This window comes from Platalea leucorodia, assembly GCF_965183815.1.
Source record: "Platalea leucorodia genome assembly, chromosome: 11".
Taxonomy (NCBI): Eukaryota; Metazoa; Chordata; class Aves; order Pelecaniformes; family Threskiornithidae; genus Platalea; species Platalea leucorodia.
The window spans coordinates 23175438-23200556 of record NC_138833.1 but is presented as its reverse complement, the minus strand read 5'-3'; the positions used below and the strand labels follow the sequence as shown (position 1 = coordinate 23200556).

Below are 25119 nucleotides of genomic sequence, written 5' to 3'. Positions count from 1 at the left end.
GAACGGCCCTCTCGTTGCTGATACAGAGGGAAGGGAATTCGGCTCCTGCCCGAACACCGCTGCCAGCCGAAGAGCGGGATGCTGCGGATGGCGGGGGATCGGGATGCTGCGGATGGAGGGGGATCGGGATGCTGCGGATGGAGGGGGATCCCATCGGCGCTTCCGAAGCCGTTTCCAGGCGTTAACGCGAAGGCTGCGTCCGGAGGGGGCCCTGGGCGTCGCTCCCTTCGTGGCGGTTCCAGGTTCTGCTCCGGGCGCGCACGCCGGCTGCCTGACGAGATTTTTCGTTCCCCTCCAGCCCTCAGCAGCCCCCGGTTCCCGGTCCCGGCCCGCCGGGACCTCGCCAGCCGCCGAGCTGATGCCGGGGCAGGGCGCGCCCTCCCGCAGGAGCCTCCTCCCTCTTCCCGAGCTGTTTGCCGGGCTCGGGAGCGGCCGGGACCCGAGGGCCCGCCGAGGGCCCGCCGCGGTGCCCCGTCTCCTCGCCCCCTTCTCCTCAGCGCGCTTCCCGCCGCCGGCAGCGCCGAGCACGGGGGGCGCGGCCAGGCGCGGCCCCGCCCCCCGGGGCCCAGTGAGGTGGCGGGCGCTGATTGGCGGGCGGGGCGGGGCGGGGCGCTGCGGCCGGGCCGTGAGGAAGGGGCGGGGAGGCGCCGCGCCGGGTCGGACCGAGCCGCTTCCCTCCGCCGCCGCCCGGCCATGGCGTACGGTGGCCTGACGGTGCCCATCATCGTCATGAGCGTTTTCTGGGGGGTGGTCGGCGGCGTCCTGCCGTGGCTCGTACCCAAGGGGCCTAACCGCGGGTGAGTGACCGGGGGGCGGCGGGAGGCCGGGGCCGCTCTGAGGGGGCGGTGGGCCCTTCCCTTCCCTTCCCTTCCCCTCAGGCATGGGGGGCAGTGCGTGAGGCGGGCCCGGTGCCCCGAGGCGGCGGCGGCCCGGCGGAGGCGCGCCGTGCCCTTGCGGGCCTGCCGGGCGGCAGAGGCCTTGCGGCTCCGGCCCTCTCGAGTTCCCCCTTCCCGCCCTGCCCGCCGCCCCGCCAGGCCCGGAGCCGCCGCCGCCTGCCGCAGCGGTGCGGCGGGCTCTTGGTCGCCGCGCTGGCGCAGCGCGGAGGGCGGGCGGGCCCGGGCGCCTGTGCCGGCCGAGAGCCAGCCGGCGGCGGGAGGCCGGAGCAAGCGCCTGCGAGGCTTGCGGGGCCGGAGCCGGCGGCGGTGTCTCCGCGCCTCGGTAACCCGTCACGGGCCTGGGTTTGCCCCGCAAGCCGTGTGAAGGCCCGCACACAGCGCCCTGCGGCAGGGAGGCCTGTTGTTAAGTTAGGTGGTGTCTGAGCAATAACTTCCTTTTTCTTTTCTTACTTGACCCCTTCTGACTTATTCCACCATCCTCTAGCTCCGCGCTGGATGAGACTGGAAAAGTTGCTGTAGTCGATCTCCGTTCTGCCCTTAAGTGTGTGCTAGGGGCCTTGTAGCTGTGGTGGCCTGAGGACAGAAGCGGGGCACCTAAGCAGAGACGTTTTTCCTGCAATGATCGTAGCTGCTCACGTTAAAAAAATAGACAAGTTTTTGTCTTTCTCTTTTCCCTAGGAGATAATGACTTCTTAATCTCTCTTCCTCTCTCTGACATCCCCTCTACTCCACAGGTACCAACTGTCTTTTCTCTTAGTTGTTTATCTAAACTTGAAGGAATTTCCCTCAAGTTCTGTTTAGCTCAGATATTTGCTGCCTCCATTTCAAACCTGAAGTGTCTTTTGTGCCTGAAAACTTGCCTGATCTCAGAAATGCCTTGGAAATGTGTCTTCCAGGCACATCTTTAAAGTATGTGGGAACTATGTGGGTCACCAACAGATGTTCTGTCATTATTCCAAAATGTGATTGTTTAATAAATATGAATAGAGCACTGCTGTGTTCTGATTCTATAGCATGTCTATAGTAACACTGTGTAGTCTGTTAACTTCTCATCTTCTTAAAAAATAAAACAAAAAAACTCTACCCGAAGCCCATTTCTGAATAGGGTTGTTCTTTTTCTAGCAAAAGAAGTCAGTGCAAACTTTAACTGACCTAAGAATTCACATTGCATGGGTTAGAACTCCCAAGCAATGACTCTGGGACTCCCTGGAAAGGAGGGGTTCCTGAAGCCGAACCCAGGCTATGTTAGCTTTGTAGCGTTCGTTTGAATGTAGACGAGGTGGGTGTGTATTGATAGATGAAAAATATTGAATGTTATCCATGTCACAAAAGGATTGGAAGTTACTGACTTAGCACGAGTTTTTGTTACTCAGTTTGGGGGGGAAATACATAGAGGGAAATCCCTTTTTATAATTTAAAAAGGAAAAAAAACCCTCCACTTTGCTACTAAGTTCCATGAGCTGCATAGATCACTCACTGTTAGAAAATCTCATTTCCTTTCCTCCCATTTCAAAATCCTGTGTGTGTATAGCTGCAGTTTTACCATTTTCAGTTTCAAGAGCTGCTTGGTTCTTGCTTCTTTTCAGCTTAACTATGGTTTCTGACACAGTTTTCCTTCAGCAAGAAAAGAAAATCTTATCCTATAGATCATTTCATGTGGCTTTGAGATTTTATTTTGTATTCGATTTGCAAAATCCTCATTAACGATATGAAAGTAAAAGAGATTTTGATACTGAAATTTTCTGTAAGCAGAAGTTTGCAAATGGAGGAGATGTTTATTGTTCCCTGTTAGCATCAGACCATCCAGCTTCAGCAGTTTACTAAGTTGCTGGTAGAAGTGACTGTGAAATGGAGCAAGGACACTGACTGCATGAGATTTTGCTCCTCTTTGGAGTGATTTCTGTTAAATACAGCTGTATACTTCTGTTTGCCAGAGCTGTGTCAGTTCTTTTGCAGAGCCTTAGCTGTGCCTCTGCCACTTACTCAGCTGGAAGAAGTTAGAACGCTCACGTTGAGTCACCTTCCATATGATCAAAGTTGAACTCGTTCTTGTTTGCTAGGGGTTTTTTTTTTCCGATGTATCTTGTGGTCAGTCATAACGTGACACCTAATCAGCTGCTCCTCTCCTTCCTTTTTGCAGTGTTATCAACACAATGCTGGTGACATGTGCTGTTTGCTGCTACCTGTTGTAAGTATAAATAACGTCCTGCTCCTTAATCAAGGCACGGTTCTGATGTAATCAAAAGTTCCTTTTTTATATCTTCAAGACATCTAGGAAGAAGCCTTTCAAATGTGTCACAGAGATTTAGACACATGGTATTCTTTGACAGCTTTTCGAATTCTTAGTTCTAAAGACCTTCAACCTGCTGAAGAAGCAGTGGGTGGAAAACCTTATACATGGGGTTTTTTTGATATATGACAAATAATTTTTGTGACAAACTTGTGATGCTTTGATATATTAAGACTGCTTCTTTTTAAATGCACAGTATATTTTGAGGCTGCCTTTTTTTCTGTAAGAGAATTAGTAGAAATAACAAAATGACTTGTTGAGGAACTCCTCATACCATGTTTGGTTTTTTGTTTGTTTTTTTGGGTTTTGTTTGTTTGTTTGTTTTTGTTTTTTTTTGGGGGGGGGGGGTTGTCAAGAGGTAAGCCAGCTGTAGCTGGAGTCCGCAAGAGAAAGCGTGGTTATTGTTTTCTTTCTCTCTTCCCCCTCCTCCCCCCTTTTTCACCTCTCTTTCTTTTTTTTTTTTCTTTTTTGTCTCTTTTTTTCCTTTTAAGACTGTAGAGACTGATCTTGTCAAAGAAAGTGCTATGCAGAAATAACTTTGAAAGGTGTTTGGGAAGAATTTGGTATGGAGGGTAAATTGGTAAAAGTCTGGTTATGGATCTTTAGGGTTAACTTGAAATGAAATCATTATTCAGAGTTCCACTTGAACCTGAGTAGTACTTGTACTTTCCTGAAGTGTTTAGGCATTATTTATGCTACTCTAAGGAGCTTAACATGAATATTTAGAAAAAGGCATCTCTAATCTCAAGACTCGTTCTTAAGAACTGGCAGCCAAAAGCCATATTATCAGTGTTGGCACGTTCCAGGAGGGGCCTGTTGGGTTCCACGTTGGGCTGGCCTGTGGCACAGGCTTATGCAGGTTTGATCCAGTTTAATCATGTGATATTCAGGTGAGGCCTATTTTTTTTTTTTTTTTTTTTTTTATTCAGAGTATTTGACACGTGACCTCTTAAGAAATCATTCTTCTGGATAATTGTGAAAGTGCAGCAAACTTAGTTCTGTGTTTTGTGTCTGTGAAAGTTTTGTAAGTCAAAGTTTTGCTGAGCAGATGTAGAAACTTAAGAGCTTTGTAGTGCCAGCAACTTGACTTTGGGATTGAAATGTGGGAATCTCAGTGCTATGAAGGCGTCCTTGCCTGCACATGAAGTATGTCGCAGCCCAGCCTCACGGTAGGTCTGAAACGCTTGGCTAAGCAAGGGCAACTGGATGCTCGTTTTCACCAGGTTACTGCATTTAGGTTACAGCAAGTTGGGTTTGGTTTGGTCTTTTTTTTGGTGGGGGGTGGTGTTTTAGGTTTTGTTTTGGTTTTGTTTAAGTTTGAAGTTCTCCCTTAAGTCCTTCCTATTCTGTATTTTAACAGAAATAATGTCCTACTCTTCTAAAAGCCTTGAAGCTTAGGGTTTGTTTTCTTTATTGTTTGAAGAAGGACAGTTTCCTTGAAGTCGAGGCCACGTGGCATCTGCAGAATCCTCTGGATTATGATGTGGAATGTATTTGTTGTAGAATTTCTTAACTTTGAATGCTGTGAACTCTTCAAATGTACAGTGGTATTTCACTTGTAAGTTTAGTGATTTTTGTACCGAAACAGACCTGTTATAAATCCAGTGTCATTAACATGATTTATAATCTGTTCTTGCCTGTCCATTGAGGGGTTTCTTTCATAATCTTGTGGGCTCTAACTTGTTTTCTGTATTCCCTTTGGCTTTCTCCAATTACACCTTGAAAAAAGAGAAGCAGCAAAATCTTACTGTGTTTTAAACCATCGGTAGTTATACCCAACCACATAAATTACATATATAGTGTCTGCTTGCCAGAATACAACAAAAAGCAGATTTTTCCTCTCATGTTCCAAGATGGAACTTGCCTCATCCCACAGTCTCTCTCTCTCTCTCTCTCTCTCTCTCTCTCTTTTTTTTTTTAAATGAATTCTGTATAAAATCATAGAACAGCCCCGTTTGGAAAGGACCTCACAAGATCATCTGGTCCAACCCTTCTTTCCTCTATTTTATTCAAACATATGTAAGTTTGTTCTTCCCATATCCTTTTCTGGTGGAGGCATTGAAAAAATTTCAGACCCTAATTTCTTAAGAAATTCAGACCTTAATTTTCCTTAAAGAAAGAGACTAATTTTTCATACCAGTCTTGAAGGAAGCCTGAAAGAATGGTTTCTGAGGATTCTTTGTTGGATATGTTAGGGTTAAAATAACTTGTGTGGTCCCAGGTATGGCCTTCTGTATTTGTGTGTCCTTAGTAGGTGGCTGGTGCTGTTACCGACTTCTTTTTAGAGTTAGTTTAGAACTCTGCTAGACCTACTTTCTTACTCTTTGAGTTACCTTTCCAGTTGAAAATAGGGGAAAAACCAATTTCCTGTCTTCATTAAGCACCACTTGATTGACAAATAGATTTGCATCAAACTGACTTTGTGCTAACTAAATTTGAAGTCACTCACATTTCAACTGAAAGCTGCTTCTTCTGTGTTTAGATTTAACAGTGATCATTTTGAATAACCATATTGATCGCATGGTGTTAATTTGGTGGTTGTATGGAAAATTTTTGCATGGGTAAGTGCATAATTTGCGTACAGGTATTGAACCCAGCAGCCTTTTGAAGGAGAATACATGAGCCTCAGGAACCTGATAAAATATAAGGCAAAGTATAAGGGGTTACTGCTGCACAAATTATAGGTGGCACCATGTTGTAAGGTATTGTCAGAGTCTAAATCTATTTTGCTGTTTAGGAAGCAGTTCCCGAAAACAATACCATGATATTCTGCTAACAGAGGGACAGGGTCCTTGAAAAATGGTATTATTTGCTACTGAATCTAAAAGGATTAAAATATGGTTGCCCAAACTGACATTTAAACAGAGATAGCAGGACCTTAATTTGTAATACGGAGCATAGACAGATGGCAGTTATGGCAGAAAGACCTTTTAAAAAATCTTTCTGGTAGAACATAAGGGACTTTAATTTCCTTGTCTGAGCTGGGTAATTAACACGAACTGTTGTAACTGGTATCTGGTAGAATTTAAGGACCCGTGGGTGGCTCGAATGCCATACCTGATTTTAGCAACTGTAGAACATTACGCGTTGGATACAGAGGCTTGCTTTGTTTTACTTTGAATGCCGCGTTCTGTTTTGCGTTGTCATGATAGATTACTGTATAAAGCAGCATCGCTTAAGCAAAACGTGGGAAAAGCTTTTTTTATGACTTATCTTGAATGCAAGGGAGTCGTAGAGTTCAGTGCCTAACTACTGCTTTAAATTATTAGGCCCTAGCAGAGCAGGGAGGAGGACTATGCTATTGACCTGTAATGCCACCACGGCTCAGAGCTTGGGTATCCAGCATGGTCCCAACAAATAGCTTTTGAAAACTGCACAGTGCTTGCCTAAAGCATGGTTATACAGCTGGGACACGTCAATATTTTGAATGTGCTTCCAGCTCATTTAATTCACAGCCATGCTGGGTCTGAACTCAGGAGGCAGAGAGAGGTGAGATACTTGTGCATTGACTTCCTTCCTTCTGTACAGTGAGAAAGAGAATTATGTGCTTTAACAGGCTTTTGGTGTTCCTGCCCTCCTCCCACTTCTGTTAGTTCAGGATGCTGAAGGCAGATGGTACAGTGCTCTGGTACCCCTTCTAGCTGTCTTTTGTATGTGAAAATTAACCCTTGCAACATAAATTTCGTGGTATTTTTAAGAGCTAATTTGCTTTTCCCTTAAGTAAATGTCACAAAGTGATTAGCATGGTTTCAAAATACATTGTTGTCGTCCCTTTGGACAGCAAAGTAGAAACATGTCAGCCTAGAGGTTGTTGGCTCTTCTTGCTGGTGTCTTGCTGATGTTTTAATTGTTTTGTAGAGCCTGCTACATATTGCAAGGCTTGCGTGGCCAATGGACTGCTGCAGGCTCAGCAGGTCGTTTTAACTGGAGTCCTACTTCGTGCAAAACCGAAAGCGGCATTGAAAATAAATATTTGTAAATTTTAAGAGGATTGATGTGTTTTCTTTAAGTCTGGCCCACGTCTTTTGCCCCTGGCTGTTGTAGCCATTTTACAGCAGACCTGCACTTCGTTTGCTGGTCAAAGCATCAAGGTTTGTGTGGAATTTTCCATGACTGCCTAAGCACTCTGATACGTTTGTGGCAGCTCCCATTACAAAGCTGCTTTGCTTTTTCTCCTCCTTACAAAGCATTCTAGAAATAGCAGACAGATGAGCCAGTGTGTTCACTAAATGGGTTTATATAGTTAGTATTTAACATAGATTTAAATCCATGGAAGCATCCATTGCTTTTTCTGAATCTTGTAATATTTACAAAGCAAATGCATCTTTTAACAGTGGAATATTTATTTCTGTTCAGCTTTCCTGGATGTTTTCCACAAACGACATTCCTCTTGTTCTCGGTTCTGGCTATGGCTTCTGCAGTGTCAGTTTGTGAACTGCTCTGATGACAAGGCTGCTGTTGCCGATGATCCGGGGTTTGTTGTCGTATTGGTTTTGTTGTTGTGGGTTTTTAATTTGTGTGTGTGTGTGTGCGTGTGTGTTCCTGTAGCATTGTACTCCTTGGCTTCAGGTCCCTGTTTCTTGGCCTCTGTGCTGGGTTTAAATTGACTTTTGTTCAATCTTGGATGAAAAATTTACCATGTCTGCAAGGGTAGGTTGTCATATGCTGAAAATACGAGCAAAAGAGAGAGTATGTTTCTGAGAGGATTTTGTTTAAAGGATGCTTCAAAGGCACTGAGAAAAGGTCTGTCTCTCTTATGTTTCTATTTTCTGAGCCCACAAATACCTGAGTTTCAATGTCTCAAAACATTTTCCTGTCAAAGGAAAAGTATGAGAGAAATGCTGTCAGGTGGTTTTGTGTTGCTTTAAATTGAACAGGACCATTTACTCTTTCAGTTGTGGAATGATTCTATACCAGATCTTCATTGCTGGTATCTGGTCTTTGTGTATGAGCTTGAGTAAAATTTTGATTTGATACTAGACCTTCCTGAAAATCGTCTTTTCTCTGATGGTACTTGTGCTTTGGACAAGCCTTTCCATTGTCATAAGCTTTCTGATTTGGCTGATGATCTCTCTTTTGGGTTGGGGGGGTTGTCTTGCAGTTGGCTGATTGCGATTCTGGCTCAACTCAACCCTCTCTTTGGGCCGCAGTTAAGCAATGAAACAATCTGGTATCTTAAATCTCACTGGCCTTAAGGATGTCTGTCCTCGGCTGCAATTTATTGACTAGGTGAGTATGATCAGATTTATTAATATATTTGGTATGTTTAAAGCTTCCGGAGAAATTGAACAGTAGTGTAAGCAGTGTGTTCAGAATTGCTAGATGTTTTGCGGGAGAAATCTATCTTTCTGTAGGCTGCAACAAAACATATTTTGGGTGTTAATCTTGACTGGACACTGTGAAAAGCTTGGACTGAATTCTTGTACGGTTATTTGTCTCTGCTGTCATGCCATGTGGTGCTGTGTTCAGTAAGCAGGGGTTTGTAAGGAGAACAGTACATTTTTTCTTCCTACCAAAAAAAAAAAAAAAATCGGGCTGGGGTGTCTTTTAATAGCTAGCATAAGTGGATTTCCTAATCTTTAACAATTGTTAAACCTCTCTTCAAGCCTGCTACCGTTTCGTCCAAGGCCTGTCCTGATTTCCAAGGCAATGTGCAGTTGCCCTCATTCATCTGGGAAGTCAGAGTGAGAACTGCAATGAGAATGGTTCTTTATCTCCTGTATAGCGCTAACACTGAGCTTACGGATGAATGTTTTAGTTGTTTTAATGATAGCCTGTATGCGACTTTAATCATGGATGAGCCTGGTGGTTGCTATCTGGGTAGTGCTGTTGGAATGCTGTTGTTGCAGTTCTTGGGCATGCTTTCTGACATGCCCAGCAAAAATACAAAGTCTTGTACTAAAAGTACCACGATGACTTTGGGTTTCTCTAGAATGGCAGCATTTGGAGCTGAAGGTTCAAATGAAGGACAGCTGTGGAAAGAAGTACCCATGATTTTAGTTTTTATGCTGGTAACTGAATAATTAGACACACTTAGGGTTTTTACCTGTTTTTTTTCTTTGTCCTTTTAGGTTTAACTGCCTACCCCCTTGCTGTTACTACTTTTAACTTCTGTTTACAGAAGTCTAATAGCAGCAGACAGATGACAGTGATGTTATAGCTCAGTTAAATGCTGTCTGCAAAGCATCCTGAACATTTACCCTGCAGCAAAGCTCCACTGCTTCAAAGCAGGCTTCATCTGAACCGTGGTGTTGTCAGCCTGTGGTGTGTGTGTGTGTCTGTATCCTCGCTTTTAAGCAGCAAGCAGAAGCTAAAGGTAGACTTGGCCCTGCTTCAAGTAGAGGCCTGTAATTAGCTAAGTCAGTCAAGCTGAATTGCCTAGGTGCATTTTCACTGCTCGTGTGTTAACACATAATTAGTTAGCTAAAACAGAGACCAGTGTATTCTGGTAATGGGTATACAGATCCCTGAATCCCATAGGATAATTCAGTGCCTGGGATCTGAAATTGAAATGTAGCTATCTGGACAAGTAGATGCCTCGGATATAAAAACTGGGCTTCCCTCTGACTGGTAAATGGTCTGTGTGTTGCAGCCAGCACGGACAAACTGGAGATGAGGTACAGCTCTTGGACTCTAGGTGCCTGCTAAAAGAATCAGGGCTTTCCCCCTTCCTTTCAGTGAAGGATTTTCCAGGGAATTGGAGGTAAATCTGTACCAAGGAAGAGAGGGAACTAACGTGTTCTAGGATGGCCAGAAAGTTTATGTGAGGAGCTGTCATTTTCAAACTTATTAATGGGGAATGAGACCTATATAGTGCACACTGTTGCGTTATATGAAGCAGTGTGTTTTAACCTTTGATATATCCGATTTCATTGGCTTAATTTCTGAATAAAATTAAGGTTCTTGTCTTTGTGAAAAAGAACACTTTAAAAAAGTAAAAGCATATAACAATCCTCCAATACCACAGTTAAATACTATGTTCTTTCTTGCTAGAAATGTGCTATTACAGGACATGCTATTCTCCCCGATCTTGGTTGAATTACTCTGGTAGTGTTGAGTGAGCTGAGCGGCGAGGAGGTGGCTCCCTTGATCAGGCTGCAGCGTCCCGTCTTTTGCTGTTGTGTGCCTCTGCACTCAGAGCCTCCTGTGGAGTTTCTCACTAGACGGAGCTGTGAATTAGATTCTGTCTGAAAGAGTTGAGTTCTCTCTCTGACACTGCACGGAATCCCATAAATATAGCTACCATTTCTCGTTTGACCAGTTATTTCTGGCTTTTGAGATGTGCTTTTCCAGCACGCAAGGCGCATGTACTATACTTTTTTTCTGCCTCCCGTTTCTCTTTCAGTTGAGGTTTGGATGGATGAGTACGGGCAATGCAACGAGAATGACATACTAACTCCCAGAGTGGAGAGATGTTACTTAAAAGTGAGGATAGTCTAGGCAAACCCATTTTACTTGACCAACGGAGCAGGCTGAAAATGCATGCAGGAGGCTACTGCGTTCTAGTGAGGAGCTTCTGCAGATGCCAACTTGATTGATCTATGCCAAATTACAGAAGTTTGGTCGGTCTTTTCAGTCGGTATCCCTCCAATTCAAGTGATGACGATGTATCAGATGACTTGTCTATATAATCAAGTTAATGGCTTGGATGGCAGTCTATAAGAACATGCAAACTTCTGTAGCCGTGGTAAATAGGGGCTGTAGCCTCTTAAGCAATGTGATCTAACGCCGCCTTTTCTGCTTAACTTTGTCAAGTCACAGTCTGTGTTCTCAGACCAGGAATGTTCTTCGTGCAAGCGCAAGAAGGGCTGTTGTGCAGATGACTGGATGCTGCCACAGCTTTGAAAACTTTCTAGTAAAATAGTTGTTCCACCAGCTTATAATGTATCTAAAACTACTTGCAGTAACTTCAGAAATGAAACTGCTAAGGAACCGAGAAAGTAGAGATTATTCTCGAAGCTCCATCTAGATGAATTATCTACAGTTCTTGACCATTTCTCAGTGCGTTTGTGGAATGGAAGTAGCTGTGGTTAACAACCAGGTCTTCAATTAGTAAATCGTCTCCATGGAAGGGAATAACTAAGTTGCCTCTTGCTTTGCAGGTAAAGAAGAGATTTCCTCCAGAAGAAAAACTCCACTGACCCAAAGATGCCCTTAACATAGTTGGTTGGATACCAAGCCTGCATTAATGCCTTAAATTTCTATTGTGCTTCAAACGGCTTGTTCAAAGCCCTGTATTTTTTCCTACTGTATTGTTTAACAGTGTGCCTAATGCAATTTATACTCCTCTTCGGTACTGTAAATTTTTGTCTGTTAACTTTCGAAATTTTCATCAAGTTTTTATGGTCATAGTCGGCTTTCCTGTTCATGTTACTCCCTCTGTAGGAACGCTGTATATATCTTACAGGTCTTAGGCTGGCTGTTGCTGTGCTGTTCACCCCTGTTCTGTTTGGCTGCACTTGGGAAAAAATGCGTGCGATGAAACTGTATGAGGAGAGGAGAAACAGAGGTGCCAGACGTTGATGGCATTTGCTTTTTAAAACGAGTTGTATTCTTGGGAAATTTGGTCTTCAATTTCTCATGCCTGGAAATAAAACTCATCCTCTGCTTTATACAAAACGTTCTTGTGCCATGTTTAACTGTTCCGATGTGCTTTTCTGTTGTTTGAATCAGGTGATAGTTAGCCAGAGGTGAGCTGAGGAAACTTAGGTGATGTGGATAAACTGTAATAAAGTTGTATGGTGTGATGAGATGAGCTCACTAATCTAAACTTGCTGAAAGGTCTGCAGGAAGAAGCGAAGGCTTAGCTCGAGAGCCTCTTCTCCGTGAACTTCCCGTTGTCTGATACGAGGGGGACTCAGTAGCAGAGAGAACCTGAGTAGTTTGAATGAAGTGTAAATAGTAATTTTGATAGGAGATTGATTTACTCCCTGGCCTTTTCGGAAGATACATACAGTAACGAGCAATTTGGTTGTGATATTTCGATACAAGTAACGAGGAGTAGCTTCAAAGGATATAAATACTACTGCATGCACAGGAGTCCTTATGTGTACTTTCTTACCGCCTTACATCATGTCCAGCTAAACGGCAATTATTCCTTACTGTGTTTTATTGTTATGCATAAGGATGTAACAGAGCGGTTCATTTTCTTTTCCTTTTCCCTTTTGGATAGCACTGCTAACTTGTTCAGTGGGATAGTACTCACTGCTACACGGGAAATTCCGAGACCCTGACAACATGCTGTAACTTGCGGTGATGGGAAACTGGACAGCGTGCGTTGCAAAAGAAACGTGTCCGTTATTACAAATACGCGTAGCGACTGTTGGGACTGGAATAGGGGATTTATTCAAGTTACCTACTACTGAGAGCTGTGGTTTAACGTGCAAGAAGCTGTACACCATAATGCTATGTAGTCTGTGGCAAATAATTCCAAAGAGAACTGGAAACCAAATGATCTTATAAAAGCTTGGGTGGTTGTTTAGTTGTTGTGTTTTTTTTTTTAAAGTGTGGAGGATAATGTATGTTGACATCGTATGAGGAGGGGAGGAGAAACGCTTCAAGACATTGTTGACAAGTTTGAATATGTAACAGTTTCTAAAATATATTGATCTGCCCGTCGTATCTACCCTAAAGTGAGACATCAAAAAGGAAAACATCCAGTGACAACAGTGGCATTAGTATATTGGTATTATCACTTTCTTTAACAAGCTTTCTGGTTTCGGTTCTAAGCTATCCCTCGTTGCAGAAGATGCAGGAGAAGTAAAGCACAGTCCACGCGGCGTGTCTCACTGTTGGTGCGCTTAATGTAAAGAGCTATTCAAAGCCTGGACAAACAAGCCATAGTTCAATTTTTATTTGCTTTCCAGATAAAGAAATTTCTCTTTATCTGCATGGTTAATATTTTCTCTGAAACAGATGCCAGGCCGTAGCACGATTGAAGAAGCTGAAAAAATAATGTTTTGTTTCTGTTCTGCTGAGTGTTGTGTGACCTGCTGTCTGCATCGTGCTCACGGAACGGCCGCTCCCGGTGTGCCAGGAACCAACGCTGCTGCAGATCGCTCCTTTTTTTGCACGGCTGCAGGAAATGGGAGCAGGCAGATTCGGCCACGGGTGTTTGACAAACAATGCAGGTATCGAAGCCTTTAACAGCTCGCTCTTGCTTCGTGGCAAGCGGAGAGGACGCAGAATGTTGCAGGATGCGTGAAGGCAGCTTGCTGGTGCTTGAAAGGGATGGAAAGGAGGGAATCAGGCTGATCTCCGGACCTGTACTGATGTTTGGGGGAAGGTAAAAAGTGAGGAAGGTGAAAGAAACGGACTCCATCGTCTTGAAGACTTTAAGCCGTAAACACCGGCAGCACGTAGAGCAAGTGCTTAGGCCAGGGTCATTTGAAATGCTTTTAACTCCTTCTGTTCGTGCCGTTCAGGACGTTGAAGGAGTGGCGTCCGCGCCCCTCACGGGAGGTTGCTGGGAAGAGCCGATCAAGTTTGCTTTTCCTCCGCTGGAAGTCGCGGAAGCATTTGACTCATGCGAAGGGCTTTAAGTTAGTTGCCGGAGGTGGGTGGCTGGTCCCGTTTCCAGAATCACGCATGGCGAAGTCTTTGGGGCAAAAAAATGTTGTGTTTTTTTTTTTCCTTTGTATTGTCAGGCACGATGGGTTTTGGGTACGGGGGGGGAGAAGTTTTGTTACCACAGAGGGGTGAAATGCCCCAAGTCGCCTGAACAGCAGAAGAAATACGCGTTACAGAGAGGAAGGGAAGGGCTGGGTGCCTTTTCTCCCTTCCCGTGAACGAGCGATTCCGCCGCTCTCTGAAGCGACGGAGGCGGCCGCGGCCTGCCCCCGCCCTCCCCCGTCACGTGACGGGGGCGGCCCGGCCGAGGCAGCGCCCCATTGGCCGACGGGGCGGCGGGCGGCGATTGGTTGGCGCGGCCCTTTCCCCCGCCCGCCCGCCCTCCCCACGTGAGGGGGGCGAGTCACGCGATTTCCGGGAACCCGTCAGGAAGGGACATAAACAAAACAAACCCCGAGCCGCATGGGGGGTCCGGGCCGGAGCGCGCGGGGCCGCGCCCCCTGCTGAGCCCCGGCCGCCCGGTGAGTGCGGGCCGCGGCGGCCCCGGGGGCGGCGGGGCGCGGGGGGGTGTGTCTGCCCGGCTGCCGCGGGGACGGTGCCCGGCGGGCGGGAGGGGAGCGGCGGCAGCCCGCCGCCCTCTCCGCTCCCCTCGCTCGGCGCGGGGGGGCGTGGCGGCCGGTGCTGCGGGAGAGCGGCCGTGCGCGGGGGGGGGGGGGGTCCGGTACCGCCGGCTGCCGGAGCGGAGGGGTCGGGCCGGTGGCTGGGGGGGCTGCGGCGGGGACGGAGCGCGGGTTTGCAGCGAGTTGTCAGCGTCCGCTCCAGCCTCCCTCCCTCGGGGCGGCCCGTGCCTTTACAAGGAAAGCGTCTCGCAGCGAGCGCCGGGGAAACGAAAGCGCCGTCCCGCCGGGGGAGACCGGTCCTGCTGGTTGTGCCGGGGGAGAGGCTGCCCGGGTACGCGGCGCCGGTGCGGTCGGCGCTGCTGCGCCGGGGATGGGGCGCAGCGGGGCTCGGCCGTTCCTGCGCTCTGTTGCTTTTCCAGGCTCGCAGTCGCCTCCTCCGCTTTCGACCTGTTTGAATGCTCGGGACGGCCGGGGCTGACCCGTGGGTGTGCGGGGTCTCCCTGCCCGGGGCGTGCCGGTGCGCGGCGGGAGGGCTGCGGGGCCGGCGGAGGCGGGGATGGGTCCCGGGCCGGCGAGCGGCGGGGCAGGGCGGCGGGAGGGAGTCTCCCCGCTCCGCCACGGCGCTTTATGTAACTGGCCGGGGCGGGGGGGTACGGAGGTTCACCGGCGAAGGCTGAGCGGCTGCCCCGGCCGCTGGGGAAGGGGCTTCCCGCGGGCAGCGGGCGGTGCGCTCCGAGGGAGACCGGCTCGGCCGCCCCCAGCCCCGGCGGGGGCCGCGGGGCGGGGGCTGCCTCCCGCGGGGCAGGGGAGCCCTCCGCGCCCTTCCCGCCGCGCAGGGGCCGCGGGGGGAGGCCGGCGCGGGGCCCCGGTGCCCCGCGGGCGGCGGACGCGGCTCGGGGGTGCCGGGGCCGCGGCCGGTCCCCTCCGGAGCGGCGGAAGGGGGTTTGTTTACATGTCGCCTCACCCTAGCTTGAAAGGACCGCTGGGCGGGTGAGCGGCGTGGGCGGCGGCGAATGGGAGCGCGCCTGGCTGAGGAGCGAGCCATTGAGCGGGCGGGGAGGGCGGGGCGGGGAGGCGGCGGCCGGGCTAGGCTGCGCTCCGCGCTGGCTGGCGGGGCGGCCATGTTGGCTGGGAGGTGTGTTAGTGGGTCAGGGGCGGGGGCGCGGTGCGGGCCGGGGGCCGCCCGCGGCGGGGCCGGGGGCCGGGGCGGGGCCGCGGCCTGCGGAGGGTGCCCGCGGCCCCGTCCCTCCGGAGCGCTGTGCCTCAGGGCGGCTCTCGCTCCTGGGGGCCGGGCCGCCGGGGTCCGCGGGCGCGGCCGGAGCCGGCCGGCAGCCGGTGCGCAGCCCGGGGGTGGGCAGTGCCCGCACACGGGTGATCGGTTCCCCGCTCCGAGGGGAGGACGGGGCGCGGTCCCGCCTCCTGCTGCGAGCCCGTTCCCGCAGACTGGACTTATAAAATACCGGTAACTTCCCCGGGCCGCCTGAGGAGCTGCCTCCGGGGCGGCCTCTGGCCCTCAGCGTCCCCCCCCCCGGGTCCTCGAGGCCTCCCCGGGCCTGGGTTAAGCTCACTGGGTCGGGGGCGGCTTGCGAAAGCCCTGGTGTCACCAGGGACCAAAGCCTGAACTTCATTTCCATCCGCCCCGAAGGCCCACCGCCCGGACGTTATTTTACATGGCGATGTTACGGTACCGCTGCGCCCCGGTCCCCCCGGGAGCTGGCTCTGGTTTAAGGCGGCCGCGCAGCGTGGCCAGGGCACCGTCCAACAGAGCTGATCGGGTATCAAAGCTAATTTAATGACCAGAATTCACTGTGTCACGCTCCAGTATAAAAGACACGCTCTTTTTCAGGCTTCTCTACGCAACAGGCTGAACAGTTTGAATCATTCAGCTATGCCAGCTGAAATGTTAACTTCTCGTTTAAAGTAAGCGTAGCCTTCATGTTGTTGCCACCTGAGGGTAACTTGCTGAAATCATGCAATACATAGCCTGCAAAACAGAATCGGATTCTGATATTGTCTTTCAAACACTTTAAAATGTTTTAAAGACAGTGGTAAAAGGTTGGTTAGCCTTTGGCCTCAGGTCGCTTAACCAAGTGGCTTCTGAGCATCCTCGTGGGGAGGGTTAATTATTATTATTACGCATATGTTTTCATAGTAAGAATTATAGAGGGGCAGACACGGGTGCTTTAGAAACTTGGGTCGATTTTTATTGTTGGCAACTTAAATGAGAAGTCAGATTTTCTATAGGAAATATAATGAACGATTGTTTTAACAGGGAAGGTTTTTTGTAGAAATCTCAATGCTCAGCGAAAGTACTTTTTAGGAGCATGAATAATAACTCAGAGACCTCATACAGTGCTTTGTAGCCAGTAGTTTACCTGAGCAAAGCAAGAATTGCTTTGTGTCTGATGGGAGCATTACCTGATAAGAGAAGCCTGCAGCAGAGGCATCAAGCCGTTGAGCATCCTTGACATGTCTTTTTTAAATGATGAGAGTGGCAAAAGAGCTTTTTGAAGGACAAAGGTTTGAAGCCCCTTCAGCGTTAGCAGGAATTAATTGGGAATAAATAGAAGCTTCTCTCCAACTAATAGGCCGATAGTGTGGTATAAATAAAGGAACGCACTGGGTTAGATTCCCATGACTGGCATGTCCATGCTGTGTGGTTTGTGAAGCCTAATTAAATGATGTTTTACAATAAAAGTTTGATAAGGATATTTGGCACTTCATAAGAAGGGCTTGAAAATTTGCATGGGCTTGAAAGTCAAGTCAAAAGTTCTCTGAAAATCATAGATTTTAAGGTTTAGACCTTGCCATAGTCATTTCCCTGATTATATTATTATATTAAAAAAAAAACAAAACATCCTCCTTCTGCTTTTGAACTCTTATGCTGTTTTTTTTTACCTTTTGGACTATTTTGACTGTGTTTTTCTGATTTGTTGCTGGCTTTGAAGTATGCTGTTCTGGTAACCCATTTCTAACAAAAGTGTAACAAAACATAATTTTACAGTATGAAGAGTAGACTAGATTGTACCAGTCCCTTCATCATAAGAGGTTCTTTTCTGGGAACTACGGAATTAATTTTTTTCTTACCCTGAAAGACTTTGCACTGTCAGAAAAAAAACATAGAAACAACCATCATGTAGGGATGTAGAATATTGCTGGAGCTTGTAAGCTAAATTGTTGTCTAGTTTTGCTTTTGTTTTCTGTCATTGCTTTGGCCACGCTCTGCTTCAGGGGAAATCTCGGGCTTAAAAAAAACATGTGAATGTTAGTCTTACTGCTAATTCTCTTGTGCAAACAACTCTCCTAACTCTACAGTGGTATTTTAATAAAGGTTTATGCAATTTGTATTTTAACTATAAAAAGTCTTTTAAATGAATTGAAGTGTGTTAATATCCTTCTAATAAGTTTAACATGCTGCACATCCCACTCTTGGCACTGAAATAATAATAAAATCTCGGTCTTTGTTCCAGAATGTACAGAAAAGCTAGCGCTCCTAGTAGGAATATATTATTCTGGGCATAGTTGTTATAAAATACGCAGATGCAATACGTTGTTTGTTGGTTTAAAAAAAAAAAAAAATCACTTTTTTTATTCTGCCTCTTGCATTATGATCAGTTATTGGCATCTGCCTATTTGCTCACGCAGTCGTGCCAAAGTGGAATACCCCTCCAAAGGCGGGTAGCTGGCATTGAGGCGTAGGGGTGTTAATTCAAACAACGACCGTAGTGCTGTGTTCCTTTTGGTAATTCTTTGACCTGAGGTGTTGCATGTGATTGGAGACCAGAGCTTCTGTTCAGTAGTATCACTTCCAGATCTCGCAGCCTGCCTGCCGTGGGCATGTAGGATTAGTGAAATAATGTTGGGGGTGGAAGGGAAGGTCAGCAGAGGAAAAGGAACAAAAGCAGTGAAGTAGCAGTTTCCCTCTCCTGAAGGGAAGAGGCTTAACAGAAGTGAAACAGTCGTGTATCTTTAGTTCTTTCAAATGGCAATGCTCCGTCAGACTTAGGATCTGGGTGTCTTAAGCAGCTGTTGCTTGCTCTCCGGGATAGGGAAAGCAAAGGGCATAGTGTCTTAGATGCTTATGCTGGCATTTTAATACAGATACCTCACTGAGAAGGTAGAGGGACTTGGCTTCTTTGGATGAGCAGGCTATGGTGGGTGGAAGCAGAGGAAGACCTTTTACAAGAGTCTCTTTGCTCACCTGCTATGGTGGAAAATAAAAAGTAACAAAACCCCAAACAAACCACAGAAGAAAATTTAGCATCCTTGTGGTGGGGGAGAAAAGGAAAAGAATTTTTTTTAAGTCTGGCTAATGATTGAAGCAGCATGTAGAAAGAAGGAAAAAAACCCAAGACCATTACACTCAGAAACAAAATTAAGAAAAATGCATTCTGCGCTTGAAGACCGCACTGAGCAGAGCACGTTCTGTAATAGGAAACAAACTGGCACAAACCGTGGAAGGAGAAAAAGTTTTAAGAGAAGCGTAGGAGAACGTCTTGCCTCTCTAACTGTAGGACTTCGTAAAATGTCCAGATACAGCAAACGCTGCATAGTACATAATGGTTCTTTTAAAATACGTGGCATAGTTTTTGTGCATTCTCTGAAATTCAGAGTTCAGCATTTTGAATGTTTTAGCCCGAGTTTGTAGGTTCAGTATGGACAGGCTCTTGCGACGTGCTGGTTTTTTATCTGCATCAAAAATGTAACTACAAACTGCTGCATGATGCACGGTCACCATCATGAACGGTGTAATTGTTCGTGTAATGTATTTATAACAGGCGTTCAGCTGCTGTGATAATAAGCACTGTGCAGTCAACAAAGTGGTATAGCGACTCTCCGTGTGCTTTTCAGCTTGTACAAAATACACATCTGAATTGAGACAGAAATAGCAACTTTAGTTATAGCTGCAGTACAAGTGATTCATGCAGGTGACTGAGGAAGACTTCCAGAGTTGTCAAGCTGAAAGCTGGCAGTTTAGGGTTTTCTCTTATAGGGACTTCTTTGGAGATGATATGTTGTTGCAGAAGGGTGCTTGACTCGTCCTGGGAAGCGGCACGTGCATGGTAACTGCCGTGCGTCTCCGTAATGCTGCCTGGTTTGAGTTTAGGTCCTGCTGTCCGCCCGTTTAAGTGTACTGCTGCACCAGGAATGTCACGTAACAAGCCTGCCATTACATTGTTTGAAGTTCAGTCTTCCCAGGTGTCTTGGGACCACTATTAAACTATTTTAAATGCATGTTTTCAAAAAGTAAATATACATGCAGAGGATTTTTATTAGGATTTGTCATTAGATTAATGAATTATTAACTCTATAGAACAGGTTTTGATTACTTATCGATGACTGATGGGGATTTTAACCAATGTATACATGCATGCCTCCATCAGCGCCCCAAATTCTTAAATGTGAGATGAACGTGGCAGTTCCTGAGATGTCTTGCCCTTCCTCACGCCCAGGCGAAGGAGCGAGCCTTCTCCCAGGAGCAGGGGCGCAGCTCTGCGCTGCCGTGACTCAAGAATCTGCAGACGCAGAACCAACGCAGGGCCTGGTTCCTTAATCACCTTAATCTGATTGAACCGCAGGCTGCTGCCAAAAGGAGTGGCGGGGCCTCGGGCTGTGCATTCCACCTGCCCTTCAGTTGCTGCGGAGCAACTACAGGATTTCGCCTCTCTATCTCTGCCTTTGGGAAGGGCCCGTGTAAGGCATTAATGAAAATTGTCCTGAAGCAGGAATTCCTGCTATATTTATCTTCGGTAATTCTTATACCGTTGTTCTTGAGCTCTGCCGCAGATCTTTCAGTGCATTCAAATCTGTATTCATTATAGGTAACGTAACAACTGTACTCTTCTGTTCTAGCTCGGGTCTTGAGCCGAGAGTGCCAATAGTGATAAATTCTGTAAAAATGGGACTTCAGCTGTGATCCGCAAAGTTACTTTCCTTCACAGCGAGTTCAGATGTTACATCCGTGCTTCCATATGTGTCGTTGACTTCTACTATGCATCTTAATTTACCGGTTCGTGAAAAAATACTGGTAGTTAAGTGTGAGCACTGGGAGCCTTTTCGTGAAGGTCTGGATGATTCTGGGAAATTCAGAAAGCGGTTGGAAGGAGGTCTGCTTTGATGGGGGCACGAAGCATGCCCAGATGGGGCTGCTCCCAGACACAGTTTCGTTTTATGGCCTCGCTGTGTTTCCTCCCTCCATAGAGCTACCAAGAAAATTCTTGTGTTGTGGAACACTTGAATAGATCCTAAGGAGATTCAAATCACATTTAAATATTAATATTATAAAATGTCAAGAATGAAATATAAAGATATTTAGGGAAACAATCAGATTAGCTGATATACTGCTTTGACCCAGGAGGACATACACCGTCATTCCTAAATGGTGCTATGAGTTTATAGCTAAAAGATTACTCCAGTCTTTGAGACGGTAAAAGTATTTTGAGCATTTAATGTCTGTTTTGAGGATTTGTAAGGGATCCAAAAGCTCCCTGGTCCTGACACTTGGAAGCGTTGGTCGGTTGTTACTCCAATCAGTGTCAGTACAGATTAAGTTTCACCCCCCTTCCCTAGTTGTGTCTGAAAGGCGGTGGAATGGCTTGAGGTACCTGTTGTAACAAAAACGTAACAAAGAATAACTGGTAAAGAGGCAGCAAACGTCTCCTTTCCGTCCCCTTTATATCGTGCGGGGCAGACCTTTGGCAGCCTCCATGTGAACGGTGCCGTTCTGGTGTTGGCGTCAACGTATTAATCTGACGTTCCGTGGAAAACGGCGTCAATCTCTGCCGCTCCGCATGCCAAGGAAGTAAGGTGCTACTCAGGTGTGGATTGGTATTAAAGATGATATCCTTCTCCCCTCTTTCTTTGCCTATGAGAACATCGTATATTTGTTTTAAAGAACAGATTCTGCTAGATGAGGCCAGGTTGAAAAGTGAATTAGTCCTTCGTGCCAGTTTAGCAGCACGGGCAGGACTAGTTCTGCTGCGGTGCGGCCTGTGCTGGGAGAAGGGAGACGGGGCTTGTTGAGGCACATTGCCCTGGGATGCAAACTAACTTTAAATGTCACTTTAAGATAAGTAAAAAGAGTTCCCTGGAAGTGTTAGAGCAGAAAGACAATTTTCTCAGAAGGAACTGGCACTCGACGCAGGGCCCTACAAGGAATGGCTTGCTTTGGCAGTGGTAGCATGGTTTTACTGAGACTTGTGTATAACTGGGCTCGTAATTGTTCTTTATAATCTAGCCGCTCTTTGAAAAGCAGTATGTTTTGATAAGTAAAGACTTCTTCACATAGTGTCTGTTTTTACCGCAGTCTGATGGTATATAAGCTGAATATAACAAAATAGCTGAGACACTATCTGAAAGTAGGAATAATCACGGGGATGCTGTCATGGGCTGGTGGGAGGAGGGTTCTGAGCGTAGCTCCGCTGTAGGAGAACACTTTTACTTTACTATTTGTTTTTGAAAACAAGAGAATAAACGTAGCCTGAGCAGATTGCACCAAAGTCTGACTTAGGTCAGCAGTGATGAGTGAAGAATTCTGATAATGCTGAAAAACTGTAGAAGTGTGATGATTCGTTTTTTTGATTATGCTCCTCTAATGCTGCTTTTTTGTTAAAGAGAACTTTTATATAAGGGTAGGGATCTTGCAGGCAAGCAAGACAGTAAGAAAGCAGCATCCTTGAAGACAATGCAGTTACGTTAGATACTAAGGTTTGATTCCATGGATGATGTTTTTATTATTGTTTTTGATATAACATTGTTCTTTTTTACTTCCTGTTACTTATTTTATGAGTCTTCTGTCATACTTCTAGTGTAGATATAGTTACTGATGTTTGTGCTATGGCAGTGCTTGCTTTTCTACAGTTCAGTTTTTCCTTATGTTGTTAAAAAATGCAGGATTAAGCAGGATATGAGGCTCGGAAAAGTCTTTAGATATACATCTGAAGTAGCAGCGGGTCTATAGAAGCTACTAAACTGGTAGAATTGCTAATAGATAAATTGGACCAATTTCAACATGTGCCTTACTTGAAATTAATAGAGGAGATATTTTATTAGGCAAGTCTTTATTTGGCACAATTTTTAATTTGTTCTCTTGGGGAAGCCTGTCTCTTCCCTTCCTCTGCTGCTGGGCGGTGAGCGTGCTTGCTGTGATCCCTCTACCACTAGATGTTGCTATATGAGTGATTGATATAGTCTTATCTGACGCTGGATGGATTAATCTCTTAAGAAAAGGAGGAGGTATCGCTGAAACAGTATTACTGCCTGTTCTGAAATTAGTATTTTGAGACGTTTGCCTGAGACGTTTTTAGAATTTATTGGCTCTGTTATATTAGTCATAAAGATTGTTTCTCTCTTGTATACCCAGCAGTATGCTAGTCATTATTTCCAATTAGGCAGGCGTTTCTTTTCATATGTCTGTGGAGCTCGTGGTCTCGGTAACGAGGAAAAAAGGCAACAAAATGTAACTCGGCCAAAAAGGTTTTAGCAGGAACTCTGTTCTGTAGCATCTGTGGCTTTTCACTCAATGAAAGATGGCAGGGGAAAACAATTGCTGTACATTCCAGCATGAGGAATAATCACTTTTCAGGGGAAATTTTTTTCTTTACTTCACTGTGGCTGTTTTTTAAGCACTACCTTTTTGGTGAAGGATTACTTACCTCCTTGGGGGTTTGCTGTGTTTATTCTACACAGAAGTCTACAAATAGAAGAGCTCCACCGGCGTGAACTGAAGTTGTCCTAAGGAAAAATTTCATTGCATGGATTGTGTAAACTCACTGAGACTGAAGTAAAGCTGGAAAGGAATTTACAAGTGAATAAAACAAGAAGTTTGGAATTGGATTTGGGGAATCTGGGCTTGGAAATGCCTCAGGTAAGTCTGCTGTGATTTTATTTGCTTCTGTAAATAATTTTGTTTCCTTATTAAAAAAAAAAGAGCGTTTAAGAGAAAATTTGACTGGCATTAGCAGGAAGAATTAAAGGGTGTATATTTTTTAGCGTGGCAGTAGTGTCTATGGTGGAAGCTATGTTGCGGCTCTTGGTGCTGTATTTGTTCATACAGCAAGATTCGGCAAAGTTGTCGCCTTGCCGAGGGTGGATGCCTGGAGAGCAGCCTTTTATTACTGCAGTGATTCACACATCAGCACACTGAATGACTTTCAGCAGTACAGTGTTTCTCCCTTCCCAGCCCTCAGGGCGAGTGTGTCTAGAAGAGAAATAGAGGTCTGGAATTAAATGTGGCAGAAAGCCTTGCTGCCCATTCCCTGCATACCCAGTCATCCTGCATAATGTTTTTTTGCAAAGTTCCACTTCGCTCTCGAGAGGTATAACACTCTTGATTTAGTTGTAATAAATTTTGCTTTTGTTACAAGCTCAGGTGGAAGTTTTATGAGCTCTAATGGTTCTAAACCCAGTCAACACTGCTTTAGTACAAAATGGTGTGTATTAAGGTGAAGGCCCTGCAAGCGTGTGGTGCCTATTGATACTCACAGATCTTGCCAGTACTCGCTCTCCTCTTCTACAAATGCTAACATATCCCTAAGCTTGGCAAACGCATGAGAATTTCAAACCGACAAAAAAGAATGACTGAGCAATGCTCTTGCAGCTATATGATGAATACAAATGTGTCCTTTGATTAAAGAGCTGCATGTTGTTAGCTGCTCTTAAAGCATTCTCTCACTCTGAGAAATGACACGCTTATCTGTGTAGGTAAAAACCTTCCAGATGCAAGTACAGCACAAGTTCAGAGCCTTGGATGAAATGGCAATACTCTTTGTTTTGTTGAAGTAAAGAATATGCCTTTTTATAGCATGCTTCAAATGTCAGCATCAATTTCTTGTAGCCCAGTGTGAGTGGAATGGACCCTCCTTTTGGGGACGCCTTTCGGAGCCATGCATTTTCAGAGCAGACTCTGATGAGCACGGATCTCTTGGCAAGCAGTTCAGATCCAGACTTCATGTATGAACTGGTAGGTCATCTTTCTCTGTGCGTACATAACTTCCTTTCCTTGACTAATACCCTGAGTTTGTGTAGTAATAAAGGGGTATTTGTTCAAGAATGCTAGAAGATTATTCATTACTGCTAGCTACTGATAAGGGAAGAGCCAAACTGCTTGTCCAGCAAATGTGATGCTTCCTCAGTAGACGCTCGTTAAAGCTGGCCGTCAGGAGAGGCTTGATACACAAGTCTCGGAGAGCTGTGTTGATGTTATGTAATGGTGCTTGAGACTCTTCCTTACAATCTTTTCTGCAAGAGCAGCTATATGCTACTTCACCCAAGCTGTGAATGCAAGGGAAGCAAAATAAAAGTTGACTCATGAGCTACTTACACTAGCACTCCCCCCCCCCCCCCCCCCCCCGCATCAAAGGAGAAAGGTAGCTCGTAGTCATTAACTGATTGTGTTAGAATGAGGTTTTCCAGGGACCGGTAAACTTGAGCATATTCGGTTAAGCACAAAGCAAAGACTGACCTAGGTTAATAGAGACTAGAACAGCTCGCCTGTGATGTCCTTCGTTATTTTAAATGCATGGATATTGGTACTAGTCTAGTTCCTGATGACCAGATAAATTTGCAGTAGCAGAAAAAGAATCCGGCAGCATTTGACTTGTATCTTTAGCAATCTCTTCAGAAGTATCTGCTGCTGAAGCACGGAAGCTGGACTTCATTCTGACCTTGAAAAGAAGCTTTTAGTTGGAAGCTGAGGTATCTTCATATGTTATCACTCTCTTATACTTCACTGGAATTAAGCTCA

General features: G+C 46.2%; 2 protein-coding genes across 8 annotated transcripts in view; both read left to right on the top strand.

Annotated features, from left to right (window-relative positions):
- Positions 1–614: 614 nt before the first annotated feature.
- ATP6V0E1 (ATPase H+ transporting V0 subunit e1) lies at positions 615–23157 on the top strand. 4 transcript variants are annotated; one of them, XM_082324376.1, is made up of 4 exons: positions 615–797; positions 3037–3084; positions 8288–8415; positions 23064–23157. In XM_082324376.1, the coding sequence occupies exons 1-3, from the start codon at positions 694–696 to the stop codon at positions 8379–8381; spliced, it is 246 nt and encodes an 81-aa protein (XP_082180502.1). In that variant the 5' UTR covers positions 615–693; the 3' UTR covers positions 8382–8415; positions 23064–23157. The 4 variants fall into 4 exon arrangements, with proteins under 4 accessions (XP_082180502.1, XP_082180503.1, XP_082180501.1 ...); XM_082324377.1 differs by lacking the exon at positions 23064–23157 and adding an exon at positions 11594–12414; XM_082324375.1 differs by lacking the exon at positions 23064–23157 and adding an exon at positions 11289–12414.
- CREBRF (CREB3 regulatory factor) overlaps positions 23103–25119 on the top strand; it is a 14352-nt gene continuing 12335 nt past the window's right edge. For all 4 annotated transcript variants that reach the window (XM_082324373.1, XM_082324372.1, XM_082324371.1 and 1 more), the window contains exons 1-2: positions 23103–23241; positions 24211–24336. In XM_082324373.1, the coding sequence (XP_082180499.1) occupies positions 23233–23241; positions 24211–24336 (135 nt within the window). In that variant the 5' untranslated portion in view covers positions 23103–23232. The remainder of the gene's footprint in view (positions 23242–24210; positions 24337–25119) is intronic.

Excerpts from the sequence above, each read along its gene's own strand:
- ATP6V0E1 (XM_082324376.1), top strand. The coding sequence starts at position 694 with ATGGCGTACGGTGGCCTGACGGTGCCCATCATCGTCATGAGCGTTTTC. Across the intron at positions 798-3,036 it reads CCCAAGGGGCCTAACCGCGG|TGTTATCAACACAATGCTGG; the intron begins GTGAGTGACCGG and ends TCCTTTTTGCAG. Across the intron at positions 3,085-8,287 it reads GCTGTTTGCTGCTACCTGTT|TTGGCTGATTGCGATTCTGG; the intron begins GTAAGTATAAAT and ends GTTGTCTTGCAG.